The sequence below is a fragment of the Gouania willdenowi genome, chromosome 4 (genome assembly GCF_900634775.1).
Source record: "Gouania willdenowi chromosome 4, fGouWil2.1, whole genome shotgun sequence".
Lineage (NCBI taxonomy): Eukaryota > Metazoa > Chordata > Actinopteri > Blenniiformes > Gobiesocidae > Gouania > Gouania willdenowi.
Window position 1 is genome coordinate 19215006 of NC_041047.1, and position 27952 is coordinate 19242957.

The following is a 27952-nucleotide window of genomic DNA, read 5'->3' on the forward strand; positions in this document are numbered from 1 at the left end:
TCTTGAGACAGATGAGTCCAGGAGTTACCTTTACCTTTACCTGAAATCATGCAGGGCTCTGTTGTGGTGCTTTTCCTACTAAACAACGTAAGTTACGCAAGTCATCTTTATTACAAACATTTTCAGATGGATATAATCATATTCTGATTTTATATTGCTGTTTTTTTCTTTCTTGTTTTGGTTTTAACCAAGTGGGTTAGGGGGAAAAAAAAGCTTTTAAGCAACATTGGTTCACAAAACTGTTACTACTTTTTGGGTTCAGTTTGTTTTGTTGTTTTTGTGAAAACACCTCATAGAATTGACTCAATAGAGCCACAGGTGAATATGAAAAAAAAATCAAGGGTAAATGTTTGAGTACACCTTTTTTTTAATCAGCAGTGAAAAAAATATCTTACTGATAATAATAATAATGTGCGGGGAATCCTCTTGTTTTTTTGAGTATACAACAACACTTTTTGTTGCATAGTGCAGTTTTGAAATTTCAGCATCAGGTTTTTCCCATTTATATGTGTGTGTTATATGGAGAAAATGAGCGCAAAAGAAAGTGTTTTTTTTTTCTCCAACACATTACAGATTTTCTTTTTAAATTACCCATTGAAAATATTCAAGTCACATTTCTGATTAATGTGAAATGATATGCAGCTCTAAGGATGACCGTTGTTGTTGTTGTGCTGCTGCTGTTTCGTTGTTGTTGATTAATGGAAAAAAAAACAAAAAAAAAAAAAACATTCTCTCTACTGCATTTGTTGTTGTCAAAGTATTGAGGTTTAAGATTTCCCACTCCAGTTTCCCGATTTCCCAGGTGCATTGCAGAAAACTCATAAATATTCAAAATCCTCAGAATAGGGAATATTGTGAAATCAAAATTGGAACAATTTATGGTTGACTCTGATGAACCCTAGTGGTCATTGTTTAAAAAAACCCCCACAGTTTCAGACATGGTGGCTTTTTAACAGCATACTTGCAGTATAATTTGAGTTTTCTCTTGATTTTACTTGAGAAGACATTTATTTTATTGGAATAATTTTTGAACTTGTGTTCCAATTAATTCATCTTATTCTTATTCAGTCTATATACTGTACATGCAACTACATCTAATATTTTTAGTCCATTGGTGGGAAGTACACCAAGCCCAACTGCTGACGTCTAATATAAAGATGATTGGTTTTCCCTTTCATTACAATTCTGCTGCCAGGAATAGTGTCAAACAGAAACTATAATTTATACAAAAAGTGAAAGAAGGCTTTTATCAGTGCTAGGAAGATAATTAGAAAGATTGGGAACACCTGAGTGGAGACCTCAGGGAGGCAGGAAAACAACTCAGGTTTACATCTGCAGAGACACACACAAAATTCTGACCCAAAAACAGAGACAGAAACTTGAAACTAATATAACATGTATGAGATGGTGATGGTATGTTCTCTAACTTCAAAAACAGCAAAGCACATCGGCAATACTTGAAGTTTAAGGTAATTGAATGAGACTAATGTATTCTATGTAACAATTTTAGTAACGCGTGAAAAGTGACTTACTTGACTTAGTCTCACCCAGCAAAATATGGTTGAAAAGCCATTGAAAAGACGTCTTTGCCATACGTCTAAACAACGTCAAAATTTGGTATAAAAGTGAAAGGTGAAAAGTCATTTTACTCTCGTTGTAGTACTATGCACTCAAGATGTATTTTGGTAGAATTTTGTTCATTAGTTAATGAATTGATTAAAAGCGTTACATCTTAGGTTACCAAAATGTAATACATAATTGTGGACACGTTTGTGGTCAACTTGTACCAGGATCAGATTTGTATTTTTGGTTTATGTTTGAGGGCTGTTATGTTTGAAGTTGCTATAATACTTTTTCTTCAATTTTTTTTTGGCTGATTTGCTCCAAATTAGCTCAAATAAAAGGCATAAAATTGTTGAGCTATTTATCCACAAACGAGAATTTTTGGGCCAAACTTGGACCATATGTGCTAAATCTGGACCAAGCTGGACGGTCCAATAACAACTCAATTTCTATGACAATATTTGGGCTAAATTTGGACTGTGTTGAAAGGTTTAATAACAACCCAACTTCAACATAATTGGGCTAAAATTGGACCAAGTTGGACGTTCCAATTTTAGCCTAATTTCAACGACTATAATGGTACAAAATTTTGACCAGTTTTGACAGTCCAAAAAATCGAGCCTTAAGGTGCGTTCACCTCAAGTTATCCTCCCTCAAGAGACATGACTTGCGTGTTTTGAGCGACAAGGTCAAGCGCGACCTCGTCGCTCAAAGTTGAAAAATTTAAATTTTTTAAGTGACTTTAAGCGACGACTCTCCCGTCCTTCACTGTCTGTAGAGCGGAGGCTGCAGCTGCTCCCTGCTTCCTCCCGCTACAGTGCAGAAAGCTGTACAACTTCCTCAATTCAACTTCCAAAATTAAAGTGGTTAAAGTCTTGAAAACCACAGTAACTACTTATCATAACACATTCTGAGTGACTGTATCCTTTAATAACTCCGTAAGTTGATCATTTAAACCGTAAAAGCAGAGCAAGATGGAAAGGAAGTAGGGATGTAACGATTCACTCAACTCCCGATACAATTCGATTCACAATACTGGGTTCACGATACGATTTTCTCACGATTTATTTTACAAAATGGGAATGTTGACAAATGACTGAAAAATATTCCTTTATTTTTTGGGGGAAAATACTGTACTATTTTCCTTTTATTTTTCATTGTCAAAAGAATCCCTTGATAAACTATGCAAAATGATGCAATTTAACTAAAAATAAATCTTGAATGAAATAAATAAAGGAATAATACAAATGAAGAAGAAACCTATTAATTTAAATTCTGGTTCTATAGTAAACAATTCAAAACTGCAAAATAGTTCGTTTTCTTTTTAAAAGTGCAACTGAAAATGTATTTTGTGCCTTAACAATTGGACTTTAAAAAAAAAAAAAAAAACAGTCATTTTACTGTATTTACGTCAGATATTTGTTTAGACCAGCAGAGGGCGCTGGTAACCCAGTGGTCGGTTGGCATGCAGTTATTCCACCAGTGAAGAAGAGAAGCTATGCTAGCAGGCAGAGCTAATAGAAAAACGGGACTTTTACAGATATTCACGTAATATTACAGATATTCTTTCGGTGCTAAAGGAGTAAAGAATCATTTATGAGCATGTTTAACAGTAAATGGCGGCCAGAAAGAAAATAGTAGCAGATTCCGCCCGTCACGTCCGCTTCTGGAAGGATTAATATATAGCGCCCTCTGCTGTTTAAAAAAAGTACTGCGATTCAATTTTCAGAGCATCGATGTGAACCGTGGTACCTATGAATCGATTTTTTAAATGCCTTACGATTAATCGTTACATCTCTAAAAGGAAGTGATCAACCTTCTCTCTCTTTTTCTCTACCCTGTCACCGGCTCATCACACACACACACACACACACACACACACACGCACACACACACACACACACACATTGTTCCCTGGTGATCGTGTCACCGGAGTGATGAAGTGATGGAGTGACCAAAACGCAAAACAGTCGCGTTCGGTGTGAACGCACGTTTAGATGGACCGACCAGTATTAGCCCAAAAAAGAACATCTAAATGACGTTGGGTGTTTGGTGGGATGTCCCTTTCCTGGAAACATCATTGTGAGGGTGTTACTCTGTTTTTGGTGTGTACTGTGAACAGATGATGTTTATTCTTGGAGATCCATCAGCAGCAGCCACAGAGCACTATGGAGAGCAAAACTGGAACAGCAGCTCGGGCTCACCTAATGCGGACAAACAGGTGCAAACATCCAACACTGAAACCTCGCCTGGACATTGTTGTTTCTCATCAATCATGAGAATTTAGTCAGCATTAGGTCCTTTATAAAAGTAATTGGCTATTCAACAGTTTTCAATGTTTTGCACAATGTTGAAAACGTATGACACTATAAAAACATCTGTGATGGCTGCAACTAAAAGCTGATATGACGTAAAAATCTACTTTTAACTGTGAAAAGGTTGATCTGAGCTTATCCAACAGCAGAGCTACCAGGCCTCTCATTGAGATTATATCAATTAGGCTTAAACTGTACACACCCACACACGATCATTAAAAGCAGCTTAATACTACAGAAGAAATTAAAACACACTTGTGTCATTGAGTTAAGTATTTGGAGAGGTTGTGATTGTCTCATAGCTCTCATGCTCTTTACTAACCCAAGCTTCAACAGGAGCTTTTCTAGAAGCGTAATATATTTGACTTGCAGGGTTGGGAGGATTACTTTAAAAAAAAAGTTATTTGCTACAACTGCAAATTAACTGTTAAAAAAAATGGAATCAGTAGCTTACTCTAAGTATCACTATAGGCAAGTAATGTAACTGATTACTTTTAGTTACTTTTGGATTCCTTCAGCACTAAACATGTAAATGAAGACACAAAAGGATAGATTACGTGTTACTTGCTCACTGTATTATTTTATTTAGACAAACATAATATCACCTTTTGCAGTCACACTGCATCAAGAAATGATGTTTCACTTTAACACAGATTGGGAGAACCTCCAGTAGTCTAAATAAATAAGGTGTTGAAAGATTATCAATCCATTTACTCATTAATTATCAACAATTCAGTTGAATCATTGACCTAGACCACAGACCATGCAACAATGATTATTGTACGTATATAGTCATTGTTATAGTTTTGTAATATATGTAAAACAAAAAAGCACCACCTGAAAGAGGTATGTCAGGTTTGAACAAGTTCTATAGTTATAGCTATAAAGGTTTAATTTATTATATGTGCACAAACTCTCATTAAAAGATGACCTCATTGAAGATGCTTTGATATGACCAATATTGTATACAACTTTCAGCAACTTTTGATTGGTCCATTAACTGGGGCTTTTGCTGTTTCGCTCTTTCTTCAGATTGGATCAATGGAGGAGGTGATCTCTCAACCTGAAATCACAGTTTTATCCAAAGCACAAAATCATCCCACTGAAATTAATCAGCAACCAGATCCAGCAAGGAGCCTTTCCACTCTGAGCATACAGCCTGCCCAACACAGGCATAACAGTGTCAGCGTAGCTCTATTAAAAACCCAAACTGGCAAAGAAACCAAACATGCAAGGCCAGGTAAAAACCAATTAAAGACTTCAAGTAAGAAAAGGAATCAAGGAAGAGAAAACCAAGATCTTAGTTGTTCATTAAACAAGCAGCTTTGTGAGGCAGTCAATAACACATTGGGCACAATGAAAATACTGGAGGATATCATAACCGAGCATCCTCCAGTCAGTGTCCTACATCCTACTCAGAGGTCAGGAAAAACTCATCAGTCATCCAGGACAGCCTTCCTGAGGGATTCCTCAAAAATGAGTGTGACTGACTCAGGCAGTTTTCAGATAAATGTTTCCAGCATTCAGTCTGCAAACAATGCAGAACCCCATGTCAGCAAAACCAGTACAGAAACAACTTTTTTAACTGAACCACAGATCAAAGCATCAGGGGTCTTTTTAGATTCACCATCAGAATCCCAGTATGAGGATCACCCATCAGAAGAGGTAGAAATTCAAGGTGAGAACCTGAGGTTGTCATCGACACCAAAGGTTTCAGTCGTAGGCAATCGCTCCTTTGAAGCTAATGAGATGGCAGAAGGTGATGTGTCACCACAAAGATCAGAAACTGGTAGGGTGGCACTAAACCTGACTGTTTCAGTGTCCACAGCATCTGCTGGAACAGCTGCAAGTCCCCTTGAAATGAGGAGTACAACCATCATAATACCAGCTAATGACACAAAGGTTTTTAATGTAAGGGGTGACACTATCACACCCAAGGCAAAGGTCAAAGTCTTTCCAGATGCAAAAGAAGGAAGTGGGACAGAGATGGATAAAGGTGGGGTAGAGGCAGAGGGTGAAGTTGAGATACACTCTAAGACAGAAGTGCATGAAGAGGATACACATACCTCACTCGATTTTGTACCTCAGGTGAACACTTTAGATTCTATCAACTACTCAGAGACGGACCATGAGATGGGACAAGTGTCTGGGGTCAAAGGTCCAAGGGTAAGACTTTTAACATTGTCCAGTAACTGCTCAAGGGCCTTGTTATATTTGTTTATTCATTCAGAGGCTCTTCATGATGTCATAAATACATAAGCAATCTCAATAGAAATGTTTATCCAATGTGTGAAATTCTCTCATTCTGCCATAAGCTTGATTTTAAAGCTGCTATCTGGAGTTTCTGAAAGAACGTCTCGATGTCCCGCCCTCAACAGCTCTACTTCCTCCCCTGCTTCTGCTAAATTACCAGAAGCTACGCCTCTACGTTTGTGCACGCACATTGAAAAACATAAGTCACATAACTACAAAAACTACACATTTATTGTTAGAGTGGAATAACTTTTGATTAAAACATGTTTGTCACCTGTCCATGAGAAATGTCGCCAAATCCTGGTCCGTTCTGAATCCTTTTAAAAGCAGAAAGTCTCTCCACCACGATTGCCACCTTTATACGTTGTCAATCATGGAATGGGAATGGGCGCTCCTCTATGACACTCTGCTGCTTAGAGTTATACCCATTTGAGACGCGCCGCCTTGTTTTCAGGCACAGTTTACGCAGCATGCGCATTCACTTTGATTGACACTCTTCTTGGCTGGGCGCACTCAGCAATCGTTTCCATTTGTATAGGACGAAGGAGGGACTTATATACATGAATGTATATGAATGACCTCCGGCAGTAGACCATAGTAAAAGACTAGTGAGGTGTTTTTTCGCATTTCAAAAGAATCATACATAAACATAATTTCCTCAGAAACTCCAGATATCAGCGTCAATGGTAACATACATTTGTGTCAACTTTAGTTCTTAGAAAGCCGCGCAAGTGTATTTATGCAAGGAAGTATGGTGAATGGGATTGTGGGTGATTTATGAACTTATAAATAAAATGCATTGTCTCTTTTTGGCTAAAGAGCTCGAGTAATGCTGTGTAATCTAGTTTTATGGGCATGTCTATTGACATGTAGTTTTTAATGAAAGAAAAGTTCACCACTTACCCACGGATCCCTTCAGACATGGCTCACTTTGCTTTGCCTCTGTTCCTAAGCAAAAATAATTGTGTTTTTTTCTGTAGAAAATGCAAAAATAGATACAATGCTTTACATTTTCTTTAGGGATTGCCTGGTTTGCCAGGACCACCAGGTCCACCAGGACTACCAGGATTTAAAGGAGACAAAGTTGGTGTTTAGTTGAATTCCTTTTTGATGTATGCTGCATGTATTTAGGAAGCTTTTTGTGCTTAAATGACCTTGCTATAAAACAAATGAATCACACTTAAAAACCCTATTCCATCTATGATCCTAATGTCTACCTTTATAATTAATGCACTTCTACAATGAAAGAAGACCCTCCACAAATACAGATTTCACCAGGATTACTGGACTGTGGAGATGTAGCTTTTAAATGTATCCCTGCTCCAACACATTAATCTGGAAACATTTATGGTAAAAACTGATATTTGGAAATCCTCAACGACCAAGTTTGGACATTACTGGTATAGCTTATCCCATTTGATGGTTGGTGTGGGATTGTGTTTTTATTAAACTGGTCTCACTGTCAGAACACCCACAACCCATTATACATTTAAACTACAGAAATCAACAGGTACACACTATGTACAAAACCCTCTAACATCCTCCAGTTTAACTTTAACTTTAAATACAACGTATTTGTCCATTCCCAAATGAAAGATGGGTTTGCGTGTCAGTTTCCCATGTTAATTTGTCTTTTTAAATTTAAGATGCGCTGTGACCAATCTGATCTTTACCATATTTTGCATATTTGTTGATGCTGTAATGACCCATTGTCAGACTAGTGATATATTATCTTATTTTATCATCTTCTAAGGGCTATCAGGGCATTATGGGAAGAACTGGAGAGACTGGATATAGAGGACCCATTGGTCCATTTGGCATGCCTGCCATTGTTGTGTTGAAAACCTCAGAAGAAGAATGGGAAGCATTCAAGGTAATCACTGCTGTATCTTTTTTTGTAATCCTTCATTTGAGTTTGTGAGTGTTTGTGGGATCAAACAGCCTTTCTCATAGTGTGTTCCTGAGAAGAAAAAAACTGGTGGTCCAATATAACAGTTAAGGGGTTTGTTAACCAACAAAGTCAAGTTTTAAAAATGTTAACGCTGGGAACAGTTCCCATGAAGTTGATTTTTTTAACCTCATTGGTCTGAAAAATATGCAACCCAGTGAGTACTATGGTAAACATATGGCTTTACTGATGATGTAGAAACATGAACTTTATGATGGCAAATTAAGACTATAATATTTATGTACAGAGCAATGTCAACAGTTCAGCATCTAATCCTACTGCAGGAGAAGAAACGCTGAATGATATTTTTTGTAAACTGCTTATTATTTTTCATAACTTACAGGTAAGGGTCTCTCATGATGAAGCTGGGTAATATGCAGATTAAAGCAGAAATTAAAAAACAAATAAACGCAAACCTGATGCAACTCACACAGATCAGAAGCCTATAGTAAAGATCCTAAAAATGAGATTATTTGAAATTAAACTAATGTAAACTAATCAAATAAAAGGTAAGAAATATTTCATTGAAGTTGGTATGTCCCTGAATCTATTCACACATTCAATACATTCATTGAATTTCCCTTTCTCTGCAGAAAAAGACAATCTACAAGAAGCTGATTTCATCCTGGCCGGTAAAATGTTTAATTTATTTGCACAATGTTCTTATCGAAATGCTTTGGTTGATTGATTGATTTATACGTGATAAATATATGCATTTATTCTATTCTATTACATTAACATTTTTTGTATAGTAACCAGCGATCCTCAAACTTTTATGTCCCACCTGTGACTTGGTTTATAAAACTTTTTAACTAGGGGTGTCCCGATCCGATATTGATATCCGATATCAGTCGGATATCAGCCGGAAAACAAATATCGGATTTTATCGGACTGCATCTAAAATCTCCGATATCGTAACCGATAAAATGATAGAATTTTTTAATTTATTTTATTCAATTGTAGAATACTGTAGATATTATGTTGAAGGTTAAAATATACGTAACCAGTTGGTTAATAATAAATGGGTCAGTTTTTCTCATACCTACTGTTGCTGACTACTGTTCTCTGTTTGAGTGACATCACTTGATCAAGCCTTTTCTAACATTCCACACTACAAAATAAGTAATAAAAGTATGTATGATTCGTGCTGATATCGTATCGGATCAATATCGGTATCGGCCAACACTCAAGGTTGCAATATTGGTATCGGATCAGAAGTGGAAAAAGTTTTCTGGGGACATCCGTGCTATTAACCATCATGTACTCTTTGGCTGTTTTTAAGAGACAATGCATTTCATTTATAAGTTTATAAATCACCCATAAAACCATTTTTTTCAATTCTCAGAAAGTCAAAGGGCTACAAGGAAAGCAGGGAATTCCTGGAAATATTGGACCAACTGTGAGTAAATATGACAATGAACGTCATTAAAAGTCATTTAAAGTTTTTCAGTCAACCAAAGTAAAGAAATGCTCATGAAACACTATTTGTATTGCATTTAATAATAATTGTTATTCATTCATTCATCCTTTATTTCAGACTCAGGAGTTCATTTTAAACACAAAGACACAATTAGTATTCACAAGATAAAAGCACATACGTACAAAACAGATGAAAACAGTTATTATGAAAGACAACTGTACCAATGTCGCCACAAAGATGACGCGGCTTTGACTCGGATTTATCAAAAGCTGGATTATGGAATTCTGAGAATTCCGCAACCGACAGATACATCTATGTATCAAGTTTCATCATGAAAAGGGTTCACTTTTACATAACAAAATAACTCACTTGCACTGGTCCATTGAAGCTTTTTAAACACCATCCTCATGAAGTTGTTATAGGCAACTTGGAGCTAGCCTTTTGAAACCTAGCCCACAAGGGGGCAGTATAAAGAAGAGGATGGATCAAAATGGATAATTGATCTCCAAACTAGGCTGTCCTAGTATACTGATTATTATTAATATGAATTATTATTTTGCATAGGGCCTTCCTGGAATTAGTGGAAAGCAAGGAACAAAAGGAGTTCAAGGCAATCTAGTAGGTATCTTTCCTTTTCTCTATTTCTATCAGCTTTAGACCAAAGTTTTATGGCGTGTAAAATACTTTGAAAAGCATTAATAAATAATATAGGAATTATATGAACTACAGGAGGGATGGATGGATGAAAGGTAGGAAGGAAGGACGGATAGATGAATACCAACAAGATGTTTTATATATGTCGTACTCCAGGGTAGTCCAGGAACTCAAGGGTTCCCAGGCCTTCCGGGGGAACCTGGAATAACTGGTAACTCGGGACTGAATGGTGACCCTGGCCCTCAAGGCTATCCTGGCAAACAGGTAAACAGTCTGACTATTTTCTCTCATACATCAGGGTTTCCTGCATGTTAAAAGCTGTTTAATTAATTAGCTGCTTCACTCTCCAGGGCCTGAGGGGATACAGAGGAGAGAAAGGCAGGAAAGGGGACCTGGGTGAGTGGGTAAGAGTAACCTGGACTTCTAACGGTGTACATTTTATCTAAATAGGAGGTGAAGTACAACTGATGAACACACAGTGATAGACAGCACACACACGCGCACACACAGTGCCTCAGACCCATATGGGCTAACCTTTACGGTGGTTAGTTTTAATGTAATGAAACTAGTCTTAGTTTTGACACATGACAAACACACCAAAGACAATGTAATAACATTCTTTACATATGTTTAAATTTAGATGTTCAAGAATACTGATACTTCTCTTATTTATTGTCTTATTTCAAGCAGCTCGTATTCGTGTATATGTTAGTGAAGGTTTCTCAGTGTCCTTGAATGTGTACAAACAGCTCTTTTTTTCTGTTCTAGGGCTATCAGGGAGAGATTGGGCCACAGGGAAACAGAGGAAGGAAAGGAGATACGGTTAGATGAAGCATCCAAACTACCTTTTACCAAAGTTTAGTGATTCACCTGTCTCTAATGTCTGTGTTGTGCTGTAAACAGGGAAACAAAGGTGTCACAGGTCATGTTGGTGTACCTGGGTACATTGTAAGTATAGGCTACAGAGGCTTTAAAGCAGTTCATTGATGGCCCCTTGATTTTTTGATTTTTGCTGAGTTATCACATCAGCACATCACAGTAGACTTAAATTCATTAATACTCACAGGTGGTTAAAAACTGAAAAAAGCAGTACAAAGTAATTCCAACTAAACCCCAAAATCTTGACTGTCCACTGTATTGCAGGGAGTAGCTGGAGTTAGAGGTCCTACTGGTCTAGTCGGACCACCAGGACCAAAGGTCTTATGCACACGCTTCTTGTTTTGTGAATTTCAGTAGCTGTCTTGTCACATTGTTTAAATCTGTCATTTTTGCTTTCAAAAAATCCTTCAGGGAGATATAGGGTCTACAGGTTTTACTGGCGCACCAGGTCCTGCTGTAAGTGAAATTACAGCACAAATTAATGATGGCTTACAGTTACTATTGAGCTACTATCACTTTGAAATAAGTACACCTTTTTGTCTTTTCTTTCCAGGGCAAAATGGGCCCCAGGGGGACCAAAGGGTTCCTAGGAGTTAAGGGGCCTCCAGTAAGTGAACTTATAATGAGGGAAGGAAAAAAAATATGAATTTTAAAACAATATTTATTCCATCAGGGACATCAAGGTGGACTTGGTCAGAGAGGAGAAGCTGGACCACAGGTGATTGTGCTATGGGACGTTTGCTGGGAGTGCTTTTTTCTGTTTGTTTGTTTGTTTTGTTTCTCTAAGCGTAAAGTCTGTTTATTTCTACATCTTCTTGAAACACTGGCATTACAACAGATTAGGGCATCATGGCGCCTGGTTTTTGTGTTGCTGTTATTTTCTCAACGCCAATTGGCAAGAAAATGGTTGAAAGAACTTAAACTAACTAAGGTTAGATGCAATGTTGAGGTCTTTGGTTCAACTCAGAGTTTGTGTGCCCATTTACCAAAGTCCTTTTTTCCCCAAAGTGTGGGAATTAATGACTTGTGATTTAATGATATAAATGAATCAAAATCATAAAAAAAGTTGCCTATACAAATGACACCACTAACTTGTGGTTGGGAATTTTAAAAGCCTAAGCAAAAAAGAACATTGTTTTACTGTAAATAATGATTTTTAAAAAAAAATCATCAATAATTATTATTATTATTTTTTGTATCACTTTTTCCAGCAACCCTGTAAAAGTTTGTTGGCTGTTTTTAAATAATTTATTTAACTTTTTGAATTTTTTGTTTGTTTGTTTATAGGGAGAACTTGGTCCAGATGGAACTATTGGGCCTCCTGGTATCAATGGTCCCCAGGTATGACAAATGACATTATGACTATGAGTAGGTCACTAACTGAAAATACAAAAAATAGAATTTGGACAAAACTGAAACATGTATTGCAATTTCAAAGATGGAGGAAAAGTACAGAACACAGATTCAGTGAATCTTTCCACCCTTGTAGTGTCACTCACTCACACTAGTGTGCTGTGAGACAATAAGTGTAGCCAACTACATTAAAAAAACTAAACGAAACTTCTATTTCAGTCAGCTGGTCCAAAAAAGTGTTGTTGAAAATACCTAAAGCACGTATTTTGCTTTGAATCGTGCCTTCAGTAATCATGCTAGCGTAATGAATTATTCCTCAGTTTCAATTAGGGATGTAACGATTAATCGTAAGCCACAAGTGTAGGCGGCGGGCGGAGTCTGCTAATACTTTCTTTCTGGCTGCCTTCTACTCTTAAATATGTTAATAAATGATTCATTACCCCTTTAGCACTGAAAGAATATCTGTAATATTACTTGAATATCTGTAAAAGTCACGTTTTTCTATTAGCTCTGTCTGCTAGCATTGCTTCTCTTCTTCACTGCAAGATATCTGCATGCCAACTGACCATTGTGTTACCAGCGCCCTCTGCTGGTCCAAACAAATATGACGTAAATCAGTGCAATCGAGTTTTTTTTTTTTTTAAAGCCCAATTGTTAAGGCACAAAATACATTTTCAGTTGCACTTTTAAAAGAAAAAGAACTATTATACAGTTTTGCATTGTTTATTATAGAACCAGAATTTAAATTAATAGGCTTCATTTTCATTTGTATTATTCCTTTATTTATTTCATTCAAGATTTATTTTTAGTTAAATTGCATTGTTTTGAATAGTTTATCAAGGAATTCTTTTGACAATGAAAAATAAAAGGAAAATAGTACACCATTTTCTAGTTTTTTTCCCAAAAAAAAAAAATTTGTCTACAGTCTCATTTTGTAAAATAAATCGTGAGAGAATCGTATCGTGAACCCAGTATCGTGAATCGTATCGGGAGTTGAGTGAATCGTTACATCCCTAGTTTCAATAGGTGGCAGTAGAAGCTGAGTTATACTAGTAAAAGGTACTCAGTAATTACTATGAAGGAAAAAAAAAGGAAAACACAGCTTTAAATCATAGAGTTAAATGTACATCTTGAGCTGATGGAGAAAATAATCACATTATAACAGTAAGTCATGAATAGAAAAATCACCTCCAATGTCCCACCTTTTCCAGGGAAAACAAGGAGAAGTTGGGCCTGCTGGTCCTAAAGGTGACCCAGTGAGTATTCTATAGGTCGAGAGTTTGTTTCTGTGTAGTAGTAAAAAAAAAAAAAAAAATATGTAAACATCAGTTTGAGGGTTTTCATTGTTTCTACAGGGGAATTTTGGAGATGAAGGAGATATAGGTGAACATGGACCACCTGGACTCCCTGTAAGATATTAAATCAAAACCAAAATCTTAGCAGAGGCAACAATATCACACATTAGTTAAAATATGAAGCTCATGTAATAGGTCAAAAGGCTATTTTTGGTCACATGTACACCTTTTGTAAGCAATATCATATCAGCATCAGTCTATCTTATTTATCTGTTTAGCAGGAATGATCACATTTGATGGGTTGGGGTTATTTAAGCTGTAAATGATCTGGGAAACTTACTAGGCTGACAGTAATCAGCGTGTTTACCAGATCATCATGTGAGACAATCATTTTTTTTCACACACTATGTTTATCACTTAAACAACAATTAATAGAGACACTGAAAATGTACACTTTGCAAATGTGGTTTTCATTGATTAAACAGGAAAATAGAAATATGAAAATTTGTTTGAGTAAAGAGAACATGCCATTCTACTGTGTTTTTTCTCTCTCTTATCTCAGGGGGCCAATGGAAATCCAGGAAAGACAGGACCCTTAGGTGATCCCGTAAGATTACTTAAAGCAATTTCACCCATGACTGTTGTTACAATTAATGATGGATTAATGAAAGCCAATCTCTCCGTGCTGTACTATTCATGGTGTTCTTGACTTGTGCTGCATTGAATGAGTTTCTATCTGTTGCTCATGAGCGTGTGTGTGTGTGTGTGTGTGTGTGTGTGTGTGTGTGTGTCTCACCATTAGGGAGCCAAAGCCAGCAGTGGTAAAAAAGGGGATTTAGGGTTTAGAGGTGACATGGTGAGTTTTGTGTTCTTCTTGAACTTTTCATCTTGATTTATTGAATTAGTCCATCAGTTAATTAGCTTGTTATGTATGAGTGCAGGGCCCTCCAGGGACTCCAGGTGAATGGGGACCAAAAGGGTGTCTTGGCTTAAGGGGATTTGAGGGAGTCAGTGGACCATCGGGGTCTGCAGGAAATCCTGGAGCAAAAGTGAGAAACAAACTGGGTGAATAAAGTTGTACTCAAAGGATAGTGAGCATGTTGGCACTTTCTTCACTACAGGGGATTGATGGCATCATGGGAGAGGAAGGGAGGCAGGGAAGAGACGGACTTAAGGTAGGTTCAATTAACTTTCAGGTTATTTAGGGTTTCGCAGACTGTAGTGTATGCACTAAATGTAAATGTCCCCCTTTTTGATCTACTGCACATATATTGATGTAGGGATATCGAGGACTAACTGGTATTCAAGGGACTCCTGGACCTCGAGGTGATAAGGTAATGGAGAAACATTCTGGACTGACAAAGTCTGTTAATGTCAGTGAATGTATGTTTCCGAATACTGTAAATGTTCCACCAGAATAAAATTGTATTTACATTTTTGCCTTAAACCGTGATTGTATACAGGCCAGGGATTCTCAACCTCACATCCCAAGTTATTATTATTGATGATATTTTTGTTGTTGTTGTCTCTTTTTCTTATGGCAGTGATAATTTGACCAGGCTTTCATTATGTACACCTATTGTAAAAAATGAGGTTGACATATCAGCTTTTTTAGCCTGTTTTACACAAAAAGTACATAGTAGTCCCACAGTTATTATTCTATAGAAATCCACACTGCACTGAGATAAATTAGTTGAATAGCCATTGACAGACATTTTCCCCATCATCACAGGGTCGAGAAGGTCGAGTAGGGTTTTCTGGGCTGCCTGGTCCTTTTGTGAGTATGAGGGAGGGGTGAAGAAACCTAGTTCAGATGCTTATTCTGTTACTACTCTAACCACAATATGTTTGGTTTGCCACTGGCAGGGAGTGATGGGAAAATCTGGAGAAAGGGGACCCGATGGAGAACCTGGTATTAAGGTTCTTGCATGGCTACTATTTTTTATTCTCTAACCAGACGATCCAGATTTATTAATCTGCAATGAACTGAATCATATACAATTTACGATTTGTATTTTGGTAATTTGGGAGATTTTAAAGACAATTTGACTTTAAACATACTATATATGTCATTTGAAGTTATTTAATAGAGGCCTTTAAAGATCTGTGCATTAGATTGAATGTGTCCAAACCCAATTCATTATTGTGATCACTATTAATGTATAACAAGCTTGAAATAAAGGGATTTGTGTTTAAAATAATTTAAAGATTCAAATTTCACTGACAGTTTGGATATTCTCAATGGCTATGAAGTATTGTTAGCTGGTTTGGGGGTCCTTTGTTTTACACCTGTTTACTGTTGGACTAGGGCAGAACTGGAATACCCGGGATAACTGGACTTAAAGGACTGAAGGTAAAAAATGTACTTTACTTTGCATCATGTGACCTTTCAACAAAACAATTCTATTGTTATTAAATTTTAAAGTTATTTTTAAGAGGCTGAGAGATTACCAATTTTTTGTATGTATTTCAGGGGTTTCAAGGCCATTTGGGGGCCAAAGGACAGGAGGGGTCAGGTGGAGCTCTGGTGAGCATGACCATCACTGTTAGAATTTGTCCAAACATGTCTCATCCCATGAAGTTTGAAGGCCCAGGACAAGCTAATCACCCTCAATTACAGATTTTTTATGTTAAAAAAAAGAGCGAGTCCTTTGAATTCAGAATAGCGGGGATAGAAAATATAATGTGTATTTTCTTGCAGGGCCCTATCGGTGAAAATGGAAGATATGGAGATATTGGACCTCCTGGCAAAGATGTAAGTGTGTTTATTCAGTTTAAATACTGATTTAAAACTCATTGGCTTTGGTGGGAACATTTTACAATACAATGAACTTTTACAGGGTTTGCCTGGAAAGGTGGGGTCTCCTGGTCTTCAAGGATCTGTTGGAGGAAGTGTGAGTGTTCGATTGGGAGCTAGTGTAGAATTGTCCAAAGACTTTTTAATATGATGTGATATGATTTGTGACATTTTTAATATTTTGTGTATTTCCAGGGTGAGCCTGGAGGCTGGGGAATGAAGGGAAAAACAGGAAAACCTGGAGAGAAAGTAAGTTATCAAGAAGAAAAAGTAATTAAAAAAAAAAAAACACTACAGAGTAGAGCACATATACAGAGTGCTTAATCTTTGTGAATGGACATCTAAATGGGTTTTCCTCAGGGAGGTCAAGGTAAAGACGGCCACAATGGACTAAAAGGGAAAGATGGATTAAAGGTAGGTCTGTCATAAACTTTCTTTATTCTGACATTGTGATTCACTCATTCATTCCTCATAAACACATCAGTTTTGTTTCTAATATAATTCTGACTGGTGTGAAGGGAAAGAATGGTGTCAGAGGACCTAAAGGAAAACAAGGTCCCCAGGTGAGTTCATTATTTTCCGTAACAGATTGTTTTCTATATGTTTTGTTAACTCCTTCTCTGGTTGCTTGGAATTATTTTAATAAACTCCACTACTGCCATTATTTAACCATGTACAGGGTGAGATGGGGATGCCTGGATCTCACGGACACAAAGGACTTCCTGTAAGAAGATTTCAGTGATTCTTCCATGCATATATATTTATTTATTTTATCAAACCCAAGTACACATATCCAGTTATTAAACTTGTTAAATACATTATGTGATTATAAGTTTCTAATGCAAAATAAAAGAATGCCAAATAATGCCAAATGACATGTACTAAATGTTATTTCTTGAAATTATAACTTTCCATCATAATCAAGCTCTGGCAAAGGAGTAGCAGTTTATGTGAATGTATTTTTCCAATAGGGTCTACCAGGGAACACTGGGGCATTTGGTGAAGTAGGACCTCGTGGTCAAGCTGGTGACACTGGTCCACAGGGGGGAAATGGACCAAATGGTGTTTCTGGTTACCCTGTAAGACCTTTGTAACTAATTTTAGGAAGTCATTGATTGATAACAAAAATTGACCATTTTTATATTCTTTGATCACTCAGGGCAAAGATGGTACTCAAGGACAGACTGGATCAACTGGTCATAAAGGAGAAAAGGTGAAGCTCAGCATGCATATGTGTGGAAATGATAAAGGCATTGAAAATACATTTAATTGGTTGTCTTGTACACTTTTTCACTTTTGTTGTATCTCAGGGAACCAGAGGAGCTGTTGGAGAGGAGGGAGCAACTGGTCTCGATGGTGAGGAGGTAGATAGATCACACTGTGCTCTGAGCACAGTTCTAGCACCTTTTTTTAATCAGTGTTCAGACAATTCTAAATAAAAAAATGGTGGTCAAACAATTACCATCAAGGTGTGACTAATAAAGTAATGAGTTAGTGCAGGTTTGTGTCCATAGCCTGGCTTTTTCTAGGAGTAGCTAACATCTTTGGTGTATAGGGTCCAGTTGGCATGAGAGGACCTGAAGGGCCTTCTGGACTAAAAGGCAAGACTGTGAGTAATTATGAATACAGTTGAAATCATTAGATCAAAGGACTTTAGCCTAATCTGAGAACGTTACAGTATTTTATAAAATGTTAGCAAAAAATATTTTTTAATTCACCTTTTAGGGTGAGAAAGGAAACATCGGACCTCTTGGACTAAAAGGGCCAAAAGGAGCAGAAGGGGAAAGAGGAAATCCTGGGCCCCATGGACCAGTGGGGCCATTTGGAAAACAGGTGGGGACCTGTGATTTTTAGCATTTAATTTACTGCATATTAGCTTTCTGGATCAAGGTGTGTAATGTTACCAACATGCCCAAAGTTCAGACAGATTTGTTGGTGTGTAGAATTAATATGTAATTCCCTTCAAAGTGAAAGGCATAAAGATATTTTTGGTTATTTACATAACCCCGGTTCTATTTCATAATATTTCGTGAGACTATGGAATACACTCTCATCTGCAGCCCTCAGAAGCATTTTTCTCAATTTGCCAATCCTGATTGGCTGGGGAAATGTGTATTATATTGTCCATCCTCACCAGGACATAATGTCCCATGAGAGATGGAAGGAAGCGTAAGCAGAGAGAGGACATTCAGCGCCCTGACCGAGAGCGCAGCTGCTGCATAAGCTGGTCTGACTGGAGACGGTCCACTCTTGGCGGCAATGTCGGTATGCGGGGAGACACTTTAGGCTGCCGTGGGAGCTGGTGTGCCACGACGAGTGGCTCTACCGGAGGCATCCGGAGTACTCCGAGGCTCTCCATCACCTCGCAGTCGAGGGATGAGGCACCGGCCACCGGGGTCATGCTGCTGAAGGGGCGGTCCTGCCAGGAACATGCTACCTCAACCAGCAGCTCAAAAAAAGAGGGGGAGAAGTTGTCTCAGCGCGCCCCTGGATGTGGGGAGCCTTTGTCCCCTCATAACTGGACCTGGTGGTATTTGTCACAACGGTGGGCCACGGAATGGCCAGCCGGGCAGCATCATGTTTACACATGTCCACCATATCCAGGCTTTGGAGAGGGGAGACAGGTGGGGAACCCTCATCTTCCACAGAGGTGGCGGGCAGCTCACCCCGGGTTGGAGTAATGAAAGTGTCATCTTCCTCATCTTCTCCCGATAACAGGAGGTCAGAGGAGGATCCGTCATCCTCTCCACAGTCCAGCACGAGGACATCCTCTTTGTGCGGGGAGATAGCAGCTAGGTCGAGCTTGGAACCCCCACTGGACCCGTGTGCCGCCGTGGTGTCAATGAAGATGCCCACCTCTTCTCTCGCTGTCGCAGGGACGCCGTGAGGAGGAAGGAAGAGGTCCTGCTTGTACTGGCTCCCCTGATGCGCTAGCCTCCTGCGGAGGCTCTTGGTGTTGAATGCCGCACAGTGCCGACATGAGCAGGGGACGTTGACAGCCAGCCGGGCATGTTCCAGCCCCAGACAACTCGAGCAGACATGGTGGCTGTCCTTGCTGGAGATTTTATTTACGCATTGGCAGAGGCGTGCCTCAGAGCTTCCCGGCCCGTTGGTGAGAGGGGCCTTGGCACTCCATTTTTGCGTTGGCGCAGGCAGGGAGAACAGGTGGATAGCCCAATGCTACCACGTGACGGCTAGCAGGTGTGCAAGCCAACGTGCACCAGGGCATCGAAGGACGTCGAGGACAGCGTTGGGCTCAAGACAACAGCTGGAGTACCGGCGTCTGGAAGCTCGGGACCATGGTGTGGTGTCAAGCGTGGAGCTGGACAGTCACTGGAGTGTGACCGCCCGCAAGGTGGCCAACGTGCGCCAGACCGTCAGGAACGTTGAGAGAAGTGTTGTAGCCGAGCCGTCGCCTGGTGTGCCAACGCCCAGATGTTCGAGACCGTGGTGTGGCGTCAAACGGGGACAGCGCTGACCAAGCGGAGGCAAGGTAATCAAGGCTGGCTTCTTTTTGACCTGGTGTGGTCCACAAAACAAGTGCCTCCAGTCCTATCAGTGTCCGTCAACGAAGGCTAAAAGAAGATTCATCTGTGGACAAATGAGCTGGTAGAATTGAGAATGAGAAGAGGTGTTTGAATGATGTGTGCCCGTCCGCCTCCTCCTTTTATAGGAGGTGGGAGTGTCCCTGGCGGACGGACATGTTTCACCATCCCATCAGGAATGGCAGATTGAGAAAAATGCTTTTGAGGGCTTCAGATGAGATTCATCTCACGAAAAAATATTATGAAATAGAACCCCTGTTCCAACACCCTTTCTCAGGGATATAGGGGTGTACCAGGAGACAGAGGAACGCACGCCTCTCCAGGACTTAAGGTTGGTCATCCTAACTTCCGGGATCAATTTAAACTTGGAAACATTTTAACACTTTTTCATGAAGATGTATCATTCACAGGGTGAACTTGGTCCCAAAGGTCTGTCTGGCAACCCTGGGAATTTTGGACCTGGAGGTGACACTGGTGTAACAGGAGTTAAAGGCAAAAAAGGGCGTCAGGGACAAGCAGTCAGTAAACAAATTAGACTTTTTAATTAAACGCTGTCAAACCTTATGTTTTTCACCGAAAAACATGCAATGCTTAAAAGATATTTGTCATGGTGACATACACTATACTGTAATCTCTATGTCATGCTCGATATTATTTGATTTACATCAGCGTGTTTTTTCAAATTTCAGGGCCCTCCTGGAACTAAGGGTCCACCAGGAATGATTGGATTATCATTACCAGTATGTCCATTTTAGAATTTTTTTTACCTTGGAATTTGAATCATATTGGAGCTGTTGAGCTATGGGAAAAGGAACTTAAAAGCAGTGAACTATAAAATTCTATTGCAATGATTGATAATTGATATTGAACAAGAAAGCAACAAATAAACCCTATGTAAAATGCCCAAAGCCACTTATAATCTATATCATGTCCAAAAATATGTCCTGTCACTGTGTTTCTGTGTTTGCCTGTAAAAACATGAATTATCATAAACATTACAACACAAATGGCTTTTTCAGGGTTTACCAGGTCTAAAGGGAGTTGATGGCAACATTGGACAAACTGGAGCAAAGGTGGGGTGTCCTGGTCATTCACTGAGAGGCTGTCACTCAGATTGCATTCTGCTATGTAAAATTGTGATTGTTGAAAAACAGTGTTTGATTTATTAATTGATGAATATTCTGCTTTTTTCTGTGTTTTACTAAAAGTAATGCAACAAAATAAAAAGTTTGATCAAGTTTGGTAACTAGAATGTTTGTAATCTGAACACTCCTTGTGAAAACTATATACAAAGTTGTAGAAATATGTAACTATATCTTACTATATGTGTGTGTTTCTATTTTCCAGGGCAGTCATGGTTTAAAAGGCAAGCACGGCCCTTCGGGCAGTACAGGAGACATGGTGAGATTTGATTATCTGATTCACCCCCAGGCTGTTGATTGGTATGTGGTATGAAACATCAGCAATGTTAGGGTTTGTATATAACTATTTTGTTCAAGGGAACGGGTGGTCAGAAAGGCATTATGGGGGAACTTGGGACACAAGGTCTTGTGGTAAGAAAACAGTTTCAATTCAAACCCTTCAAAATTGTTGATTTCTAGCTTATTAAGGTGATTATTTATTGTATATATGAATATTTATTATGTTCTAACTTGTCTTTTCAACTCTTAGGGCTCAGATGGAGAAATGGGAATAATTGGCTCACCAGGGCCCAAAGGCGTGCCTGGACCTGCTGGTCCACCTGGTCCTAATGGAAGTAAAGGGGTAAAAGGGTCAAAGGTGAATGCTTGGTGAAATATGAACTTATTTAATTTTCATAAATGACACTTTGGTATAATTGTCTTCATAACTCTTAAAGGGAAAACAAGCCCAGCGTGGAAAGAAAGGGGCCAAAGGAGGAGCTGGGAAAACTGTAAGTTGTTGTATTTTTGTTTTGTTAGTTTGTATATCAGATACATTTATTCTGACGCAGACAACTCCAGCCAAAAAACTAAAAGCCCTTGAGGATTTCAATTCTAAGTATTTTTTCCACCTCCAATTGGACAATATGGCAAAGTATTGGCCTACTATACGTGACCACAGTGATAGAAAATGTGAAAACTTTTCTCAGATTATTTCCAAAATAATTAATTAAAAAAATTCTAAAATAATAAATTTATTTTAAAATAACATTAAATAAATTATGTTTTTTTTTTCCCCCTATTATTTTTGGAAAATAATATTTTAGATTGTATTTATTTTAAACCCATATTTAAATAAACTATAAGAAACACTTAAAATGAAGGCCAAATTGTAAAATGGAGGGTAAATTGAATTTATTTTTACACATTAATATTATATAATCACATATTTAAAAACTCTCATATGATAGGACAAAAAGACACTAAACAAAGATTTTAGGAGCCATTCTCTCAAAAGATAGTGACCCTATTTTATTTTTTTAACCTTATCTTTATTAAACACTTTATTTTTCATTCATTGTTGTTTATAAAATACAACTATAATACTGTATCAACTATGACACTCATCACAGCAAAAGAATAAATCATTAAAATTTAAAAAGTAATTGTTCATAGGAATGGAGAAAAAAAAAATTTACCTTTTGGGGGACAAAACTTCCAACAGAATCAGTCCCAGACGTGGGATCCATCTTCCATTAAGTTTACATTAATTTTGCTCACCATCTTTGTAAAAAAAAAAATTCAATAAAAATGCAAGTTTCATTCTGTCTAAACCCTAGACCACAAGTTGTATCTGGTCCTTAAACTTGTCCTGATAATTTTGTCACAGGGAGCTGAAGGCATGTCAGGGAAACCAGGACCTGCTGGGCCACGCGGAAAACCTGCAAGTATCCGTTCTAACAGATAAACCTCCCAAACAAATCATTATCAAATATTCAACTGTAAGAAGTCAACCAAAACGTTACATTAAGTGAAATTTAGAGTAAGTAGAAATGCGGGAATGTGTTTTTTCTGATTGCATGTTTATTGTTTTGCTATCTTATTTATAGGGTCTGAGTGGTTTAGATGGTTTGCTGGGTGTTGAGGGCAATGAAGGAGATCCGGTATGTCAGTATTCATATCATTTCAAATGATGCAACGCTCAAGATATAATTCTAAATAAATCATTTTACATGTTTATTTTAAAGGGGGATAATGGCTTTAGAGGAGCTCCAGGATCCCCAGGCAGACCTGGCAATACGGTAATGTTAGAATATAAATGCTAAATGATATAGTTTTGTTGCATCATTGTTTAGTAATTAAGTAAAATGTGTTATAGGGAGAATCTGGGCCTCCTGGGGTGAGAGGCCACACTGGAACGGGTGGTATAAAGGTATGAATCACACATTACAGATAGTTACTTTTAATTTCATTAAAAGAAAAAAAAAATCTATATTACCTTTACAATCCATATTCATTTTATTAACACTGGGAAACTGTTGTATGTTTAATTTGATTCAAAGCTGCTTGACAGGAAATAAAGGAAATAGGTGTTGGTGTAATCTATTTGTACCTATTAGGGTGAAACTGGAACAGAAGGTACAAAGGGACCTCGTGGACCAATTGGACCAAAGGTTTCCTTATTTCATTAATGGGAAAAATACACTCACCACCTAATTTTGTAAAATGTTTAGGTCATGTGAACATTATTCTGACTTTAAACAGGGTATTACAGGACTGATTGGGCTGTATGGTGAATCTGGACATCATGGCTTGATGGTAATTATATAACACAGTACATTTTAACTCAAATATGAACAATAATCCACCACTATGAATACTGATCAATCTGTCAACATTTTATTTTTTATTTTTTATTGTATAATAAAGTAAATAATCCTATTTTTGTGGTTGCAGGGTCTACCTGGTGACCCTGGGATACAGGGACCCACTGGGCCACAAGGGATAAAGGTCTGTTAAAATAATAAATAATAAAAAGGCAAATGCCTAACTTTAGATGTTCTGCATCGTTTCTATTTCATTAATCACAGGGAAATCCTGGTTTGCTGGGACTAAATGGTGAAACAGGCCTTAAGGGAAAACCGGTAAAACTAGCATTGTGTTTTAAATATGCATTGACTTATTTATTTAAGCCAACGACTTTTGATTTTTTTTTTATTCTACAGGGGGACACTGGTCCTCGTGGTCCAGGTGGTCATCAAGGCTTCAATGGGATACGTGTATGTTACATTATACTCTGTTGTTTAAAATGATTTGCTGCACGATGTGAATTGGTTGTGTTTAATAAACCTAATACACCTAAAAAGTGATTAATTTGACATGTTCTGTTCTTCTTTACAGGGACTCCCAGGAAAAAAGGTACCATTTTATTAGCATTACCCATAAGGTTAGGCATTTGGGAGTGTGATAATATTTTGAAAACCCTCTTTAATGAAAGATTGACCTAAAGCCCCCTACACATTTGTCAAACTGCTATTATCCATAGTGCATTTCTAGTCTAAATTTATTCCCTGTTTTGATATACTTAGAATATGTGTCATTGGTGTAGAAAGAAACATTTCATGCTTTTCATGTGTAAAACTTCGAACGACAACAGTAAGCCACACACAGAGCTCATACTTGTAGCTTAATCTGCAAAACAAAATTAGAAAATTGTGTAAAATCTACTTCATCTACAGCAGACATGGGCAACTGGTGGCCTGGGGGCCACATCTGGCCCTCAGTCTATTTTTTGTGACCCCCAGAGCAAAAACACCAAAAACTGTAATTCAAGAAGTTGGAAGGAATATGAAGCCCAACATAATACACAAAGTACACAAATGCACAAAGACACTAAAAAAAAAAATAAAAAAAATACACAAAATGACTCATAAAACAAAAATGACAACAAAGACAGACACAACAACCACTTAAATAAACAAAATTACAACAAACACACAAAAGAACAACACACTACAGAATAGCTCCAATGACACACAAGCTGTTAACAAAATGACAGGAAAATACAGAAAACAACAACAAAAATACAGAAAGTGATCACAAAAACACACAAATCGACAACAAAACTGCCAAAAATGAAAGAAAAATATGAAAAATTACATCAAAAACACACACAAAAAAAACATGTAATAATTCCAATAACACACAAAATGACTAAAAACTGACAAAACATAAAAACCACAGACAATATTAATGCTTATATTGGTTATTATTCTAAATGCTGACATAAATGTTGATCATGTGGCCCCCCGATGAGATAAAATCATATTTTTGTGGCCCCTGCTGTGATAGAGTTGCCCATCCCTTATCTACAGCATGAATGAATATATAATCCTGATTTTATGTTATGGATGTTTGTTTTTGTCTTTACAGGGAATGAAAGGTTTTAATGGCACCAGAGGACCAAAAGGAATAAAGGGCAATCATGGGCCACCAGTAAGACCTGAACTTAACCATTCAGTTAGTCTCATTGCCTAGTTGCTACAGTTGTGCATGTATTAATGCTGTTGACATGATTAAAAAACTAAAAATACAGAAAACCTTGAATGAAATGAAATTATGAGTTTTATAACTATATAATGCTAATGGTATGCTATTTTGTTGTCATCTATGCAGAGTTCAGCTTCATAGTATAAACAGGTTAAACTCACAAGTTACACCTTTATTTAGGGTCGTCCTGGTGTGCCAGGAAAAATCAGGCTAAAACAAAAAAAAGTTTCAAAACCTGGATCAAGACATGGACTGAGAAATGAATATGGACACAAAATAAGATCGGGATATGGTCTGGAGACGAGGCAAGCCTCTGGTCTCCTCAAGCAGAAGAAAGAACAGCAAAAGGCTGGTATACATTTCCCTGATCTATGCATACTAATAGCTACACAGTTTTTTTAATTCACAAGTTTGAGTATATGTTTTTAAATTTGGATAGTTGTCCGTGTGTGTGTAACTTCCTGATGTTCTCCACAGACACTGAGGGCAGTGGTTCGAAGATGGTCTGAAAAAGATGAAGCTATGGAAGACTTCAGCTGGCCTCGGGGAACCAAAGATGATCCGGGCACCACCTGCTATGAGCTGAAACTCATAAATCCACATCTGATGGATGGTGAATCGGTTTAAAATCAGCTCATATACCAGATACCAGTCTTTCTGTTGTTGCCATTCGTCATATGTACCAAATCAATCACAGTATTAAAGTCCATTACACTCCAGGTTACTTCTACATGGACCCCAACCAAGGATGTCCCTATGATGCTCTGAGGGTTTTCTGTAACTTCACTGCAGGAGGAACAACATGCATTGATCCTGTACATCCACAGGTAATCTAACATGAATGCTTAAGACCACAAAACAAAAGCATCAGTCAGGAATGCTATCTTTGACTCTCATGCATGGATGGGCAACTTCTAACAGAGCGGGGCCACAAAAATGTGATTGTCTGATCCGAGAGCCACATTATCAACATTCATGTTTGCATTTAGAATAAAGACCAATCTGAGCATTAATTAACACAGGAAAGAACAAAGGCTTTGGTCTTTGTAGCCCTTTTGTGTGGGTTTTCTTGTTTTTTGTTGTTGAGTTTTTAGACATTTCGTGAGTTTTTGAATTGATTTTGTCTATTTTCTTGTGAATATGGTGAATTTGTGTGGCTTTGTGTGTTTTTGTTATATTTGTGTGTCATTGTCGTCATTCTGTGCAATCTTGTTGGCATTTTGTGAGTCTTCGAAGTCAATTTGTGTATGTTTCTGCAGTCGTTGTGTTCAAGTGGTTGTTTAGTGTGTCTTTCTCATTTTGTGTACTTTTGATGACATTTTGTGCATTTTGCTGTCGTTTTGTGTGCTATATTGCTGGGCTTCATATAACTTCCAACCTCGTGAATTACAATTTTGTTTTGGGGGCCGCACAAAATTAGACCCGAGGGCTGCATGTTGGCCCCTGGGCCGCCTGTTGCCTATGTCTGCTCTTATGTATGGACCATGCATTTTTTTTTTGACAATATTATTAATAACATGTATTTCCCTATTCATTAGGAAAAAATGATGTGGGAAGCAGATGTGAAGAACTGGAATACATCTATGCAATGGTTTACACAGCAGCAAAGTAAAAATAAGGTCAGACAGCCACACATTCAGGTTTAAATTAGCTTAATAAAACAAATCAAATCCTTTTGCATACCTCTATTCCTTTTCTGTCTATACCATATAGATGGAGTACACTGGCTTAGACGTGGTCCAGCTGAGGTTTCTACGGCTGCACAGCCACATGTCTTTCCAACACATCAGGCTTAGCTACGCCCTAAACCAGCCCAACGCTGCAGGCGCTGATTTGAATAGCGTGAATATTCACCTAATGGGAGACTGCGGCAAAAAAATTGACTCACACAATGTCATGTTGTTCAGACAAGACAGTCGGGTATAACTTCAGATTTAGTAACTATTATTTACCAACTTGTTTCCTATCCAATAACTTTGACATTCAGCCATATTGATGATATTTTATGATTTAATCACTTTTCAGGAGAAAAAAGAAGTATCCTATTCACACGCTAAATAAGGTTTTTGCCAGAGGAATGGATGATGAAACAAGGATTACAAATGTCTTTTTCATGTATTTTATGTTTTTTTCTGCAGGTGGAGGTAACCGTGAGGGTTCGTGGAAGCACTGAGTTGCATCGAGGTGACATGGAGTTCCTCCCAGTCAGGGATTTGGGTCTAGAAACCAGTAACTCATCACACACTGTCTGTGAACTCACTGTAGTTTTGGGGCCGCTTTGCTTTTTGTAACCGATATAGTTTTTTTTTGTTTTTTAAGCGTCTGGAGAGTTTTTGTTTATGTTTTTTGTTTGTTTGTTTGTTTTTTAATTGGCCTTAGCAATGTTTGAACGTGTTAACTTGAGCATTGTCGTATGATGCAGTTTTTGTTTAATATCTATTGGATTGTAAAGTTGTCAGATCTTATGTTTGAACCAGTAC

General features: G+C 37.9%; 1 protein-coding gene across 8 annotated transcripts; it reads left to right on the forward strand.

The window, feature by feature from the left end:
• Positions 1-27941, forward strand: LOC114462472 (collagen alpha-1(III) chain). Of its 8 annotated transcripts, XM_028445333.1 has the most exons (65): positions 1-87; positions 3686-3784; positions 4911-5874; positions 5967-6044; positions 7152-7214; positions 7885-8004; positions 8673-8711; positions 9425-9478; positions 10064-10117; positions 10310-10417; positions 10504-10557; positions 10922-10975; positions 11057-11101; positions 11297-11350; positions 11444-11488; positions 11586-11639; positions 11706-11750; positions 12320-12373; positions 13597-13641; positions 13741-13794; positions 14243-14287; positions 14483-14536; positions 14622-14729; positions 14802-14855; positions 14961-15014; positions 15413-15457; positions 15547-15600; positions 15989-16033; positions 16154-16207; positions 16382-16435; positions 16521-16574; positions 16673-16726; positions 16838-16891; positions 16996-17040; positions 17157-17201; positions 17449-17556; positions 17637-17690; positions 17788-17841; positions 18033-18086; positions 18203-18310; positions 20300-20353; positions 20433-20540; positions 20712-20762; positions 21042-21095; positions 21370-21423; positions 21522-21575; positions 21694-21801; positions 21881-21934; positions 22813-22866; positions 23033-23086; positions 23171-23224; positions 23302-23355; positions 23543-23596; positions 23688-23741; positions 23880-23933; positions 24014-24067; positions 24149-24202; positions 24324-24341; positions 25356-25418; positions 25653-25820; positions 25950-26085; positions 26193-26299; positions 27011-27091; positions 27186-27392; positions 27611-27941. In XM_028445333.1, exons 3-65 carry the CDS (start codon positions 5839-5841, stop codon positions 27761-27763), a joined length of 4209 nt encoding a protein of 1402 aa, XP_028301134.1. In that variant the 5' UTR covers positions 1-87; positions 3686-3784; positions 4911-5838; the 3' UTR covers positions 27764-27941. The 8 variants fall into 8 exon arrangements, 6 of the variants coding, with proteins under 6 accessions (XP_028301134.1, XP_028301130.1, XP_028301132.1 ...); XM_028445329.1 differs by having other exon boundaries at positions 4911-6044; XM_028445330.1 differs by lacking the exon at positions 3686-3784 and having other exon boundaries at positions 9-87; positions 4911-6044.
• Positions 27942-27952: the final 11 nt, after the last annotated feature.

Bases quoted from the DNA above. Each gene is read 5' to 3' on its own strand.
- LOC114462472 (XM_028445329.1), top strand. From the start codon at position 49: ATGCAGGGCTCTGTTGTGGTGCTTTTCCTACTAAACAAC. The intron at 13,795-14,242 runs GTAAGATATTAA...CTCTTATCTCAG, and splicing joins ATGGACCACCTGGACTCCCT to GGGGCCAATGGAAATCCAGG. The intron at 17,691-17,787 runs GTGAAGCTCAGC...GTTGTATCTCAG, and splicing joins CTGGTCATAAAGGAGAAAAG to GGAACCAGAGGAGCTGTTGG.